Below are 15938 nucleotides of genomic sequence, written 5' to 3'. Positions count from 1 at the left end.
CACTTTGACATTGTTGTTAGGAGACATGCCGCAGCTTGTGATAAACATGAAATGCTCGGTTATTGTCATCAGCATCATCAACAGCAGCAGTAATCATTTGATATTCACTGCAGAATAAATGCTGCCTGTGGACTTCTCTTTGCATTAAGGTCTTCAGTTACATTCATCCATGCTGCTCCTGCATGTTTTCTAATGCCAGCTACCCACCTCTCATTGGTTTGTTTTCTCAGTCTTTTTGTATGTTCTGGAACCCAATGAAGAAATAATTTGGTTCATTTCTCAAAATTTTGCAATGTACTTACATTAAAAACACTAGGCAATCAAACACGTATTGAGCCTTGAATGTAGGTGACATTTTTTCCACTTAGGCTGTGTATTTATTAAGTCCTCTTCTTAGTTCAGGCAAGTGTTTACAAAGAAAACTTAATGCTTTTTCCCTTCCTTAAGTCCACTGACTGATAAACCATCAACACTATAATTTGTTATGCATGATAAATGGTAACATACCATGAAAGTTTGCTACCATTTTCATGTATATGATTCCTTGCTCTGTGTAGACACTGTGTAGGCTTTGTAAGCTAAATTAGTTATGCAATACAGCTAATGTGGGAAAATGTCACCTTCATTTGACAAATTCATGACTGGTGTCCACTCTGAAGAAGATACGGAACCTTGACAAACGCAGTGTGTGATGTTTCCTCATTTTTTACTTAATTTTATTGTCATGTTAATTTTTGTTAAACTGATCCTCTCTATTTATTACACGTGTATGTAGTTGTTTGAGTATCAATACTATGTTACTGTGAGAGAAAATGTGTTGCAAAAAGTGCAAGATTTGATTTCTCATATTAAAAAAAAATAAAATTAAGATTTCTCAAAAAACAATTTGAAAGCCAGAAGTGTGAAGTGAAACTACAATAGAAAATTTCAGGTAAAAAAAACTAAAAGAATACCTGAAATAAAAAACAATTGGTCTATTTGTTTTTCACTGGGAAGATAAACTCGGTATATAAGAAACAGGCAATTTTTGCTTTATTTCAGATACTATTTCAGTTTATTTTATCATTAAAAGTCCCAAAATATTTTTGTTTTACACTCTTAAATTTTAACTTGCAGTACATGAATTGTATTGTTTGCCGTTTTGATAATGGAATTCAGATCTTGCATTGTAGTAATTGTAGATGAGTATTGCTCGTTCTTTGTTTTCTGACCCTATCTCTTATCAATGGCTAGGTCTCTATATTATTGTGCTCCTATCAGTGGCTCAGTGACACATCAGTACTGTGTGCCAGACTATGGTAATAACCTGGACACTAGCCTCTTGTTGGCAATAGTCTTCCCAAGTGAGCTATCAAGGCCCAGCTCATGACTCATGCGCTACATGTCAGGCAGATTGTGAGTCATGCCTAGAATATGCCCACAAAACACAGAATTATTAGTAGTATTGTGCATTTCTGAATGTGCTGGTGTATTAAAACATTCTTACAACTCCTCAGTACAATATTAATTTAGAGTTGTTGTTGTTTTAAAAATATTTTAATTACCACATCATTCAACATGTTAAACACTATAAAGCCAGGATGTGTGGTTTGATGCTGTGTCTGTGTTTTGCACTGAATGCATTGTTGTTTGAAATTCTACGTGTATACCTACATCTCTATAATCGGCAAATCACCATGAAGTGCATGGTAGAAGGTACTCGCATTGTACCAGCTTGCTTTGTGTTCTATTCCTGTAGGAGCACAAGAAGAATGATTGCCTGAATGTCTCTGTGCATGGAGTAATTGTTCTGATCTATGTAGGGGATTGTAGCATATTCGTAGAATCACCATTTAAAGCCAGTTCTTGAAACTTTAACAGACGTCCTCGGGATAGTTTACGCCTATCTTCAGGAGTCCACCAGTTCAGTTCTTTCAATATCTCTGTGACGTTTTCCCATGGAGTAAACAAACCTGTAGCCATTCATGTTGCCCTTCTCTGTATACATTCAATATTCCTTGTTAGTCCAATTTGGTATGGGTCCAAACACTTGAGCAGTATTCTAGCATGGGTTGCAAGAGTGATTTGCAAGCAATCTCCTTTGTAGACTGATAGTGCTTCCTCGGTATTCTACCAGCAAACAGAAGTATATCACCTGCTTAACCCACAACTAAGCTTATATGATCATTCCATTTCATATCCCTACAGAGTGTTACACCCAGGTATTTATATGAGCTGCCCAATTTCAGAGGTGACTCATTGACATTCAGATATTCATACAGCTTTGTTCAGACAATACTTCATTGTAGATAACTGCATCAGCTGCAAAAAGCCTGATGTTATTATTAATATTGTCTGCAAAATCATTATTATACAGCATGGGTCCCAGCACACTGTCCTAGGGTACACCCAATGCTACTTCTACATTTGACGATGACTCTGCATCCAAGATAACGTGTTGTGTCCTCCGCTGTATGTACCAAGGCAATTTCTCACAGTTCATATGAACAAACATAAAGTTGTGAGTTTCATTTCTCCCCACTTTTCCCAGTAATTTTGTAAAAAGGTGATACAATCAATTTCACACTTCCTACAGTTAGTCCTCTGAAAAAAATTTGCATAAAAAATTTTAATTCTACTGCATCTGTTGTTCATGACATTACGGAAAATTTAGTAATGTTTTCTGACTGTCATAGGTTTTGTTCTACAACTATTTGTAACAATTTATTGCTGGAACCTACTTTTGCCTTTTGAGCCAGGACCTTGTAAGCCTCATGAGAAGTAGTTACTGTCGACGCATATATCAAATCGTAACCATAATGCAGATTAAACTGATATAATGTACAGTCCATCTCCAGTGATGAAATCTCATTCTCATTATTTAATGCAAGGAAATACAGTTTTCACCATATGCTTACATAAATTCTGCTAACAGTTGCTTAAAATCAGGATTGTTACCAATATAATGTCCCCTTCATAGATACGCAACTGATTTTGCTTCATCACATATAATACTGTGTTTTGTCTGTTGTAAAGTTTTCTACTGTCTGCAATGATAGTAATTTTAACATTTCTATATTGGATGTTCTCATCAAACTTTTTCTTCTTCCTTCATAATTGTGCTCCAATGCGTATTCATAATTGCTTAAATTCATTTTCCTGACACACTCTAAGTGTTCCCAGCTATTTTGTTTCAGACTTTAAATTTTTTTTTTTTAAATTGTTGTACCTGTATGTATGCATGGTGTTGAACATGGTTGTGGGATGAGGTATGCAGTATTTGGTAGTAGATAGCTCTGCCTCTGTGTTTCACTTTCATAATTTAACAGAAGACAAATAAGTTTGCATTTGACCGTGTTCTTGAGTATGTAATTTGAGCAGAAGTGTGCTGCTTTCTTCTTGTTGCATATATGCTGGACATCTCCGTGCTGCTTGCCTTGGTGTAGATGGTTGTTCAAAACTATTTGCTTATTCCCTGTTTAAAATGTCAATACCATTTGTCTCAGAATTTTGTATTTGTATATTAATATGCTGCTGAAATGTGTGTAGAAGCTGTTATACATTGCTTTACATAAAGCAAAACAACTTAAGTAACTTTCATTTTAATTTAGTTAATGTAGGAGGCTTTTTGTTTATTTTTCTATAGAATCCTCCAATCATTCTAATGTCTTTTTTTGAAGTACGAACTTATCTAAGAGGCATGGGTTTCCTCAGCTGAATATAGGCGATTGCAAGCGATGCCGGGTGCTAGGCGGAGCCACTTGATATCTGCTATAATCTCTGCTGATCCAAGACCTGTACTCAGAGCTTGGAATTCTCAAGGTGAGGACTGGGAAAACACCTGAAGTATCTGCAAGATGAATTCTTAGTCTTGGAATAACATTTTTATTATTTTGGCAAGTGTTTTCTTTTTCTTTTTTTTACTTTTGGTGATCTTCCTGACTACAGCTGCTGTGTTGTAGGATGGGAAGTATGTACCCATTGGATCAGTTTGTGCCATTTTAACCCCATTGTGGATTTCAGTAGGACACTTTTATAATTTCTTTTTGTTTTTATGTCTCTTGAAATGAAAAGTGAAATTTATCTTGAGTTGTTTAGTATAGACTTTATTTTGATAAAGAATTATGTATGTGGGTTCCAGGCAGTGGCTTGTTGACACGTTTCATTCATCAGTTTCACAGTTTTGATTATTTTTTGTAAGATACAGGTTGTCAGCAGAAGCAAATGAGGAATTGCAAAACTGTATTAAATGCAGGTTCTGAATGTAATGGATGTTCATTGTTGTCTTCTCAGCATAAAGTCCTCATAGTTTGAAGGATGTTATATCATGAGATTGATTTTTTTCTTTGATGTTGGTGATTATAGTTTCAGTTTATTCCTGCAGTGCTTTGGGAAATTATAGTATTATTAAGATATGCCTGACAGTGACCAGTATGCAGACTTTTAGTAATCAATATTTGAGAGATTTTATGCATGACTGCATACCCTCATTGTGTTCTAGTAAGTGCTTTTGAATCAGTTGGGATATATCCCACTCCTTGCGTTTAGCAGCAACGTAACTTGCATGGCCTTATTTACAATATACTTTTGCATTTCATCAGAGCATGCGTACTAACTCTCTTCCATTGCTAAAGAATACGACTAGATCTTTTGCCAGCTACCTTGTTAGAGCTGATGTACTTCACCATTGATGCGCTTCTTTAAAAAGATGTTCATTATTAGTTTAGTTTTGTTAAATACAATATTTTTGTTTAATTGTGGCACACCTGTCAAGATTTCCAAATTATGTATAAAATTTGGGGATTTGTGGTGTGTTTTATGATTGCACAGATGATTCACAGTGCCTGCATTTCCAATATTTACACTTGTCGTTTTTACATTGTATTGAGGCATTTCAGTTTAAAATTTTGATAATCACTTATGTTCTGGTATGCAAATTTTTGTCAAAACTCGATTAGTATGTAAAGAGCGACTTACGTTAATTTATTGTCATGCTGTGCTTTTGTCCTTTCTTTTGGTGGCAGTATTTAGGGGGTTACAGCAGTGCAGCTCTGTTTTGTGTACTGAAGTTATGATGTGTATGTGAAAGTGAGGCATTGGATTGTCATGAATATGTGAGCAATAAAGTTGTTATGTTATATTCGTGATGAATAAAACTAAGAAACATTGTTATCAGTTCTATAGGATTGCAAAATGTAGAGTTTTCTTGTGATGTTCAGTTGTGAAGTGGGTTTTTCCTTTATGTTCCATGTAATTCCTAAAAATTAACATTGCTAACTGACAGACAGCAGATTTATGTACTTCTTTGCTCATGTTAAATTTTTTGAAAACCAAATGCAAAGTTTAAGGAAAGCAAATACAAAGTTGAACGAAAGAAATCAGAAAATTAGATCTTTGTTACAGTTTCTCACTTTATGAACATACGGATTTTTGTTTCTGAAAGTTGGCAAGTATTTTGTAGATAAGTTTCTCAAACTGTCTTTTGTGGAACACTGGTGTTCTGTGGGAAATGAAGAAGTACTTCATGAAAAACTAATAATAGTGTTTCTTTTCCCCGCCACCACCCCACGCCAACATTCTGATGATACTAATTACTTTTTTAAATTTTATTATGATTCCTACATTATCATTTAAAATTGTAGTAATCACATAGTAAAACGTGTTATTCTGATTTGTTAAAATTTTAATAACCTTTAAAGTAAACATTGTGTTGTGTCATACTATCAGAATTCTCAGTGTTCCATCAGTTTGGGTACTCCTGTTGTATAGGAACATAGGGAAATTCGTAATCAGACAGTGAACATTTTTAATAGCTGTAAGCTATTCCCAAGAGACATTATAATGTGAATGTGATGGACAAGAAACTCGAGGAATAATGCAAGCTGAGTAGTTAGTTAGTTTATATTCTGTTACAAATATTGTATTCTAATAAGACTGCTGTATTTGCTGTTGAATGGAAAAAATATGTATCTTTTCAACTGATGCTTTCCCTTGCCCAATTTAACACAATGATGCATCGAGAACCTACAGGACTGATTTCTGCAAGACTAATAGGATGTTCATGTGTAGCACTATTAAGATTTAACTATTATAATGTCCTTTCCAGGCTGATCAGCAGCTGTCCAACAGAGCTACATCTCACCCCTAAGTGCTATCTGGAACTGCATCTTCAGAGGTGCAGTTCTCCTCTTAGCAGTGGATAGCTTCACGGCCATTGGAGGAATACAACACCTCTGAATATGTCTGATACTTTTCCAAGTGGAACATTAGGGATGAGATGCTAGCTAATCCTTGTAGATTTGTAATAATGTTTTGTTTTCACTCATTTGGACTTGCAGCTTAATGTACAGGGAAAGGGGTTGGTCAGGGTCTGTAGTATAGAACTACGCTAACATTTACCTGGAATGCTTTGGGAAAAAGTATGAAACCCAGATTGTGATAGTTGGATCAAATACTTATTACTGCTGTGAAAGCTGTAGTATTTAGAAATTAATGAAAAAATAACACCTTGACGCAAGTGACTTAAGGCAAGATATACTAGTGCGGGGCACTATGATAGGGCAGTTAATGTGATAATCAAATGTGCAGTGCTGTGGACAAAGCAGGAACTGCATTATCAGCCATGGAATGTTTCAAGCTTTGAAGCAGTTGTTCACCTCCAGAGCCAGTTTGCAGTTGCTCACTGAGCTCCGTCTGTCTCTGCAACGTAGCATTCCACAACAGCATTGACGTGAACCGTTCGTGCAGTTGACAGAGTAGCGAAAGCAAGTAGTGGGTGTTTGGGAGGCTAGGCAGTCATACCATAGAACTGCACTACACATGCCGCAAGGTCTCCACACTGTATAGATGTTGTTGCCAGTTGTCAGCAGAAGGTGCACGTGCCCGTCAGCCAGGGTCCAGATAGCGGCACTACACAGATGCACACCAGAACTGTCGCATCTTACAAAGTGGTGTATTGGACCGCACTGTGATTTCATGACAAATTAGGGACACTGTTGTTGTGAGGATATTACTGAGGACCATTCACAACCATCTCCGTAAAGCAGGACTACAATCCTGCATTGCCATTAGAGTGGCTTTACTTATGTGCCAGCATCGTGTAGCCCGCCTGAAGTGGTGTTGCAGTAGGTGCTTATGGAAGGCTGAATGGAGGCTTGTTCTCATGAGTGATGAGAGTTGCTTCTGCCCTGTTGTCAGTGATGGTTGTACATATGTGCAATGTCATGAAGGTGAGCACCAATGTCTGGTGTGTATACAACAGAGCCACACAGGGCCTACATAGTACTAGCACTGATATTTTACATTCCCTGTTGACTGTACGCAGATGCATAAGCCTCTGTTAGTGTGGTTGTTTGTTATCTATGTCCTCAAAAGTGTATCAATAAAATTTCCCTCTGCTGCGTCAACAAATTCTAGGTGTTCTTTTTTCATTTTCTAGTAGCGCATGTTGATAATATTTTACTTTTAAACAGAACAATAATTTATAAGCATCTCAGTTTGGATATTGCTTATAAGGAGGTTATGATTCCATGTGTTTTTTGGAAAATGTTAATCAAACACTGCCTTAACACCATTATTCTAAGCATTTATTCAGTAGCTCAAAAATAAATAATAAATTCTTTCTACTGTCTGATATGTAAATGTGAGTTTTTATTTTAAATTTCTGCTTAAGACATCTCATGTAATACAAATGTTTTGGTAATGGCGAGGCTGTTACTGCAGTTTATCAGTTTATGAATCACTAGTTACAAACATCTTTAAGAAAATGTAAATCAGGTGGCATTTATTGCATGTGGTACAATAGTTTTTATTGAAATAGTTTTTTTATTGAAAGTTGAAAATATGTTGTACATTATTTTTAAGGTGAAGATGCCAATGCCGATATAGGCACCCCCACAAAAATGTGGGGCCTAGGCGAGTTTGCTGAACAGTTACAAGCAAAAAGGAATGGTCAGCCATTTGGTGGAGTAAGTGAAAAATAATTTTTTCCCTTCATTAATATATCTGTTACACAAAATACCATGGTTCTATTATTTTTCCATTAATGTAATAGCAGATGCACCATTTGGCTCCTTCAACACCGCTCACAGGAAGAAAGTATTTGAAGACCAAAGATCTACAACCTAATGTCACACCTCTTTCAACAGCAACGCAGAGTGTCAGCCGACTACAGACACTCCTATCTGGTCGCCAGGCAGCTCCCAGTGAACCTTTGCTAGAAATTTTCAGGTATGTTTCCTAAATATTGTACTTATGTGTTTTATGTCATTGCTCATCCACAAATGCAAATAAGAGCAACCAGGTTTGTGTGTCTTGTAACTGTAATGCTTTTGAATTTACTTGGTTATATTATCACTCCTGACACACTGTGTATATTCATCAGTAAGATAGCATAAAGATAATTAGTCTGTTGAAAGATATCTAGATGCACTTTGTACTTTAAGACTGATTTGAACACCACAGTATTTGACTAGCCTCAGTCTTATAACAGATCATGCGACCTGAGACCAAGCCAATTACAGGGTACGTAGAGCTTAATGTAATAATCTAAGCTGAGGTGCAACGTGAGATTTCTCAGTTAAACAGAGCGTACCACAGTGATCCATAAGTGCCACACTATAAATCCAATGTCTGAACTGAAGTCCTAGGATTCTTCCTGTCACTTATCATTTCTTTTAGTTTGTTACTGTGATAAATGCAATACTGCACCATAGTTCAAGAGTCCACATTAAACTGTTGGTCTCCCTATGATTAGCTGGTTAAGTAAGAGCAAAGATTGAAGAAAGACAAGGGTGTACCACCTCCAGTAGATCATGCCTAGTAAATCACTACATTGTTCCAATGAAATCGGGCTGTGTCAGTTTTACCTAGTCAAAGCATTATCAGATGAGAAAGTCATATTAACTGTTGGAAAAGAAAAGAGGTGAGAAAATTCAAAAATAATGTTCATTGAGAATTATAAGTGCAATAACAATGTCCTGTAGCTTCTATGACCAGGCTGACTGATTGTAATTAGTTTTATTAAGGTTAATTGAGAATGAATTTAATTTTTAAACAAGTCATATCATTTGAGAATAAAAGTTGGCATTAGGAGTGGGTGATGTTAGCTAATCAACAACATTCGTTTTGATTTCATCTAGACATCAGTGACTGATAATAACTGACCCGACAAGTAGACTGGCTCAAAAAGAAACATACAGGTAAATTTATTACCATATTTATTTATCAATAAATACAGCAATAATCAACATTACATAATCCATAACTTCTGATAATAACTGACTCCAAAAGTAGGCTGGCACAAAAAGAACAGAAAGAAACATACAGGTACATTTACAGAGTCCATTCAACCTGGGACAACTGGGAGGTCCGGGAAAAACCTGGGAATATTTTAGAATTTCGGGAATTTTTCATTGTTTAAGTTTCAGTTAAATTTTTGTAACTTTGACTGGTAAGAACCAATACAATTCGCTACTGCCTAATAATACTGCAGAAATAGAACGTGAACGGGGGAGGAACGAAAATAAAACTTAAGTTGTAAACAAAATGCACCATATAAAACAACAAAACACAGTGCTCAGATAAGTGCCTGCCAACATCAAAATGTGTCAAAAGCTTTAGGAAGACTATGCAATTCTTTATACAGTGAAACCTCTTTATAACGTTCCTCCATATAATGTTTTCCTCTATGTTACATTTGTTTTTTTTTTTTTTTTTTTTTTTCCCGGTCCCGACTAAAAGCCCATATAAACAATGTTAAATTTTCCCCTTTACTGCGTTTCCTCTGTATTACAATTTCCTCCCTGTAACGCTCATATTTTTGGAACCCTAGTCAATTATTTACCTCTTTATAACATTTAAGTGACTGGATGTAGATACATCGTTTTCTGTTCTGTGGATTCACAGTTTGCACCGGCTCGGAAAGCGCGCACTCAGTGTGTTTCATATGTCAGCGGCAGAACCTGGTCACGTGACATGTGACGCACATTCTGCTTGCGATCTTGTTGGTGCCATTTACTTTCACCCATCCACCTACCGGGCCCCATGTTTTAATTACAAAAAACTAATCATTTGATACATTGATCATTTGCAATGAATATCATATTACAGTGTTGTGAAAATTTAAAATGTCATCTATGGCACCATTCGTCAAAGCTGATTAGCGGTATCCCGATCTTCAGCAATGCCCTGTAATTATTATTTGGGAGCCTTCCTCTTTATAGTGTTTTCCTCTATACAGTGTTCAGAATTTGTCGTCCCTTGAAAAATGTTATATTCACTGTAACAACAAATTGCCTGCAATGAGCGTGACATCACAACTGAGTACATTAGATGCGTTCGAGCAGTTGCAAGAAAGCTCAGGTGCATGCGTGCCGGCCGCACCAAAGACACCAGGAGAGGAACGGTGGAGGGGGTAACGGCTAGTATATATAGGACCCAAGAAGAACAGCACTGCATTTGTCAGGAACCACCTGAAGATGGTAGCGTGTACGTCTGCTGAAATATTGTGGAGAAATTACGACACTACCTGGTCGGATACCCGAGAACTGTTCAATTTGGAAATACGCCGAGAAAACTTCAGATCACATATCTAAAATATGTTATTAGTTTCAGATTTTATTTTATTTCCACCTTTCTGACTGTCAATCTTTAATCGCCTTTCAGAACAATGAAGTTATTTTTGTCAGTTTGCTAAAGAAATTCAGCTTCTATTATTCTTTTCCACTGAGGCAGTCAATTTATTTGAAACGAAATGTTTAATTCCACACTATTGGCTAGTTTCGTGTGTTTGCTGCATTTCAAGTGCATGTTTCCATCTTCTAGCGCATATGCCATAATAAAGAATCAAACACAATACAGTACTGATACTCTTAAGAAAGAAATTTTATCTGGACATATGAATGTGTACCTTAAGCCAAATTATGCATTTTAGTATGGTTCACGAAATTCCGATGCTCTTGAAGTATCCCATAATGTCTTGTTTCTTTCATAATGTAAGATCTTTTAATGTTGTACATGTACGAACATATGAGCATCCTTCGTCATCGTAGCTGTGCAAGCACGGTGACACCAGTTGTCTGGTGCTCTCTGGCAACTGCTGAAGTGAACCTATTTCTAACGGGTAATGGGAAAATGTTGCGAATGGTTGTTTGAAAAGCGTTACTTTCAGAGTAAATTCCCTTTTACACAAGTTGAACTATATGCGAGAATGCACAATGAGTTTGTTAAATCACAGAGCGTTTGACTCTCATTTAAAAATATACTCTTTGAGGACAACTATTTAAAATAATTTCGAGCTCGTATCAGATAGTTATGTCATTGTTAAGAATTTTACATGTTTGTGTGGCGTATCTTAATGTGTAACACGTGCCAAAAAGATAAACATGTGTGAAATCTTAGCTTCTCTTGCAGCTTATTAATCTTAGAGACCAATGTTATATGCGAAAGCTTTTCTTTTCTTGTAAAAACTGTATGTATATTAATTTAAACCATTAACTTTTTCTGTTTGTATGTTTGTGCTAGTTATCAGTGATGTGATGTTGCTATTGGCCGACTACATCATGTGACCTATGCTCTGAATATAAGATGTCATCAGCTGGCGAGATCACGTGACATGAGCTATTACTGGCTTAGAAAGCGCATCACAATCTTGATTTCAATGCTTCGGAAAGTAACATGCGGTGTTTGGTGGAATTCGAATTTATAGTTTCATAATACGAAAATTTGCAGTGTACATATTGCTGCACATCAGACGTCTTTCCAACACGTGTCTTTTCCCATGAGTTTAGTCTTCTGAAGGGTTGGGAATTTCTACGCCAGTGTATAAAAAAAACCATAACCATTCAAAGGATTGATAAGTTTTACAGTTCAGGGGAAAAGTATACTGCCAGTTAACATGGAAAAAATGTATTTTCGTCAGGGAGAAAGAGTATTTTTGACCGGGAAATCCGGGAATTTTTTCCCTCGTCGTTTACACATCCTGATTTAATACTATATTTATTTATAAATAAATACAACAATAATCAACATTACATAACCCATAACTTCTTGTTTACAGATGTAAAAATAAAAGTTTTGATAGAACTTTCCCCTTCAGTCTCCTGTGCTGCTGACAGAAAGCACATCCTGTTTTTGAAAATGGACTCTTAGAAGCTGTTGATGTGGTTGTACAACTCAAGTATTTAAGTGCAGTTTTTTGTAGCTTTGGATAGATAGTGCCAATAATGTGACTTCATTCTTCTAATGGATGTTGTTTAAGAAATAGAAGACAATCTTTCACGTAATTGAACTGTGATTGTAGGTCTGTTTCTGCTCCAGTTTGCAAATTATTTCTTTCTTGTGCTATGTTATAATATTCACTCCATATATCAGGTTTGATTTCTCTGTTTTCATTTTTCTGTTATGTATTATGGTGAAGCATTTTGCAAGTTCTGTATGTGCTTGAATCTATGAGTGAGCAATGTTGATATCAAAATGTTAACATGTTAAGTTGCTAGTAAGTGCTTCTTAATTTCTGTTATGTGCTACTCTTCAAATTCTCTCCAACATCCAACATCATTGGTTGCAAGCCAGATATTTTGATATTGGACATACTTGTTGTTGAGATTACTTTATTGCTTGCAACATACTTTTTGTACACAAATTTCGCAAATAATCAGTTCTATAGGCTGCAGAATGTCAGAGAAGTCTGTCAGATCTATAGTGTCTGCCACTGTTAGCATGGTTGGTGCTCTAGTGTGGGAAATAATGATATTATTAACCACTGTGGGAATTAATGATATTGTCAGTCACGGGATGGAGCTGCAAAAATGATAGTCATATTGAATCTTCCATCTAGTAAATACTTTCTGAATTAATTTATCTGATTCTTTTCTTAACTCGTCACTTGCTGCTACACTTTGAATCACATTACAGCCCTTTTAACAGCAGTAATCAACTGTGGCAATTAGTCACTCATTTCAATAGAAGCTATTGTTACCAAATTGAGCATGTCAGTCAAGCCCAGTTGTCCCCCCCCCCCCCCTTCCCCCTTTCTCTCTCTCTCTCTCTCTCTCTCTCTCTCTCTCTCTCTCTCTCTCTCTATCTAAATATGGAAAGCAAAGTGCTTGCAGTAGAAGAGATTTGTTTCACACTGTTGAAGATCAAATATAGTGTGATGAAAATCGCTCAAGGGTTGATGTCCTATCACTTCCTGCTGGATTGTTGCCACATCGGCTGCCACCTAATGCTCAGTTATGGCTGACACACAAATATGACAGGTCACTTCACAAATACTGTTAATATGTAACATGAAGCAATGTTGGAAGCGGCAGCCATGAGGTATGTCAGAAATGCGAGATGCTCTGTCAACAGCTTATTTTAAGTGACCAGTGACCGAACTGTGCCAGACGACACAAGCTCTTGATGGGCAATGAATCCAAGAAAATTGCAATTGACAGTCTGCGGCAGAACTAAAAACACAATCGTTTTGTTCACTGCGATTAAAGCTAACCTATAAGAGCAAACTTAAAATAGAAAAAATTCTGTTTTGACACTAAAAGCAAACTGTAATTTTTAGCTATCATTTATTACCTGAAAGTATCCTTACATTGGCCACAAGAGCTACTGTCTTACCAAGTGATGAGCAGTTCTCGTTGGCACTTGTTTGCAGATTGTAAGTGACATAGGCAGATTCAAAATGAGAAAAGAATGAGATGAAGAAAAATAGGATCAAATAAAAAAAGTCAATGTGATGGCTAAAATGATGTGGCAAAGTATTAGAAATAAAAATTGCACTGAAACAAATTAATTTAAAAAAAGTAATAATCAAACTCTTCTGACAAGATTTAGAAATAAAATAAATTTGCTAGATGTGAGGAGAGTCAAACCTATGACCTTCTGTGTGTCAGTTTTCTACGCTAACCAATGCACTATGCTATAACAGTGGGTTACATAGTTACATTTATAACTGTCATCACCCCATCACAACAGTGAATTGCATCCTTCAAAATTCAGTTTCATGCAGTGTCGTGTGAAGCTTTACTAATGTAAGCTAATCTCTCTGATTATTATAACTCTACATGTGATGCTGAATCGTATCTTGTGCCGAAGTATCCAGTAGTGTTTGGTTAGTGCTGCATAAGAAACTTGCGTATTTCATTAGCATCATTGTGTGTGTGTGTGTGTGTGTGTGTGTGTGTGTGTGTGTGTGTGTGTGTGTGTGTCATGTTTGATGAAATACAAAGTAAAAGTGCCAGATCTATGAATCGGGATCCAAACACTTCAAGAAAGAAAGCCGGACAATGAATTGGAAGTGAAATGACCAATTGCTGTGACAGTTTGGCAACAGCAAATAGTTCCAGGCACTATGTTGAGTACTCTGATTGGAGGAAACCGACTCCAGTGCATGGAGTGTTGCCTGTCAAGTAATTTAAATTAGGCCACAGTGCTCAAAGCTCTTAAGATATACATTTTAGAGCCTGTGTTCACTTTTTTGCTTTGATTGATTGTTCCTGCTGTATCCCTGAACATTGACCATTAGTCGTGGTTAACGTGTATGTCTGGAAATGGTCCATTCCATGTTACAGTGAAAACAAAATCATTCATAATTTTACCTCTCTCTTATATTGATGTTTCAGATGTTGATTTTCTGAACGAATGGTAAGCTACTCGATTGTATTTACTTTAGATTATAAGATCATCTTTCAAGGTTACTGGCCTGTTTATTTTGATGCCTCGTACAGGATATATACATACACACACACCGGTAAAAACTGGGATTTTTTTAAATTCTGGGAATTTTTCATTGTTTTAATTTTGAGATGAACCATGGACCTTGCCGTTGGTGGGGAGGCTTGCGTGCCTCAGCGATACAGAGGGCCGTACCGTAGGTGCAACCACAACGGAGGGGTATCTGTTGAGAGGCCAGACAAACATGTGGTTCCTGAAGAGGGGCAGCAGCCTTTTCAGTAGTTGCAGGGGCAACAGTCTGGATGATTGACTGATCTGGCCTTGTAACATTAACCAAAACGGCCTTGCTGTGCTGGTACTGCGAACGACTGAAAGCAAGGGGAAACTACAGCCGTAATTTTTCCCGAGGACATGCAGCTTTACTGTATGATTAAATGATGATAGCGTCCTCTTGGGTAATATATTCCGGAGATAAAATAGTCCCCCATTCGGACTCGGGGCGGGGACTACTCAAGAGGACGTCGTTATCAGGAGAAAGAAAACTGGCATTCTATGGATCGGAGCGTGGAATGTCAGATCCCTTAATCGGGCAGGTAGGTTAGAAAATTTAAAAAGGGAAATGGATAGGTTAAAGTTAGATATAGTGGGAATTAGTGAAGTTCGGTGGCAGGAGGAACAAGACTTTTGGTCAGGTGATTACAGGGTTATAAATACAAAATCAAATAGGGGTAATGCAGGAGTAGGTTTAATAATGGATAAAAAAAATAGGAGTGTGGGTTAGCTACTACAAACAGCATAGTGAACGCATTATTGTAGCCAAGATAGACACAAAGCCCACGCCTACTACAGTAGTACAAGTTTATATGCCAACTAGCTCTGCAGATGATGAAGAAATTGAAGAAATGTATGATGAGATAAAAGAAATTATTCAGGTAGTGAAGGGAGACGAAAATTTAATACTCATGGGTGACTGGAATTCAACAGTAGGAAAAGGGAGAGAAGGAAACATAGTAGGTGGATATGGATTGGGGGGAAGAAATGAAAGAGGAAGCCGCCTTGTAGAATTTTGCACAGAGCATAACTTAATCATAGCTAACACTTGGTTCAAGAATCATGAAAGAAGGTTGTATACCTGGAAGAATCCTGGAGATACTAAAAGGTATCAGATAGATTACATAATGGTAAGACAGAGATTTAGGAACCAGGTTTTAAATTGTAAGACATTTCCAGGGGCAGATGTGGATTCTGACCACAATCTATTGGTTATGAACTTCAGATTGAAACTGAAG

The 15938-nt window shown here is 36.8% G+C and overlaps 1 protein-coding gene across 7 annotated transcripts in view; it reads left to right on the top strand.

The window, feature by feature from the left end:
• The window catches only part of LOC126483891 (retinoblastoma-like protein 1), a 175787-nt gene that overhangs the window by 63393 nt on the left and 96456 nt on the right, over positions 1 to 15938 (top strand). For 4 of the 7 annotated variants that reach the window (XM_050107158.1, XM_050107155.1, XM_050107154.1 and 1 more), the window contains exons 7-9: positions 3694 to 3801; positions 7843 to 7946; positions 8033 to 8208. In XM_050107158.1, the coding sequence (XP_049963115.1) occupies positions 3694 to 3801; positions 7843 to 7946; positions 8033 to 8208 (388 nt within the window). The remainder of the gene's footprint in view (positions 1 to 3693; positions 3802 to 7842; positions 7947 to 8032; positions 8209 to 15938) is intronic. The other 3 variants (XM_050107153.1, XM_050107157.1, XM_050107156.1) reach the window with 3 other exon arrangements.

This window comes from Schistocerca serialis, chromosome 6 (assembly GCF_023864345.2).
Source record: "Schistocerca serialis cubense isolate TAMUIC-IGC-003099 chromosome 6, iqSchSeri2.2, whole genome shotgun sequence".
Lineage (NCBI taxonomy): Eukaryota > Metazoa > Arthropoda > Insecta > Orthoptera > Acrididae > Schistocerca > Schistocerca serialis.
This window is presented reverse-complemented; position numbering and strand designations above follow the sequence as displayed.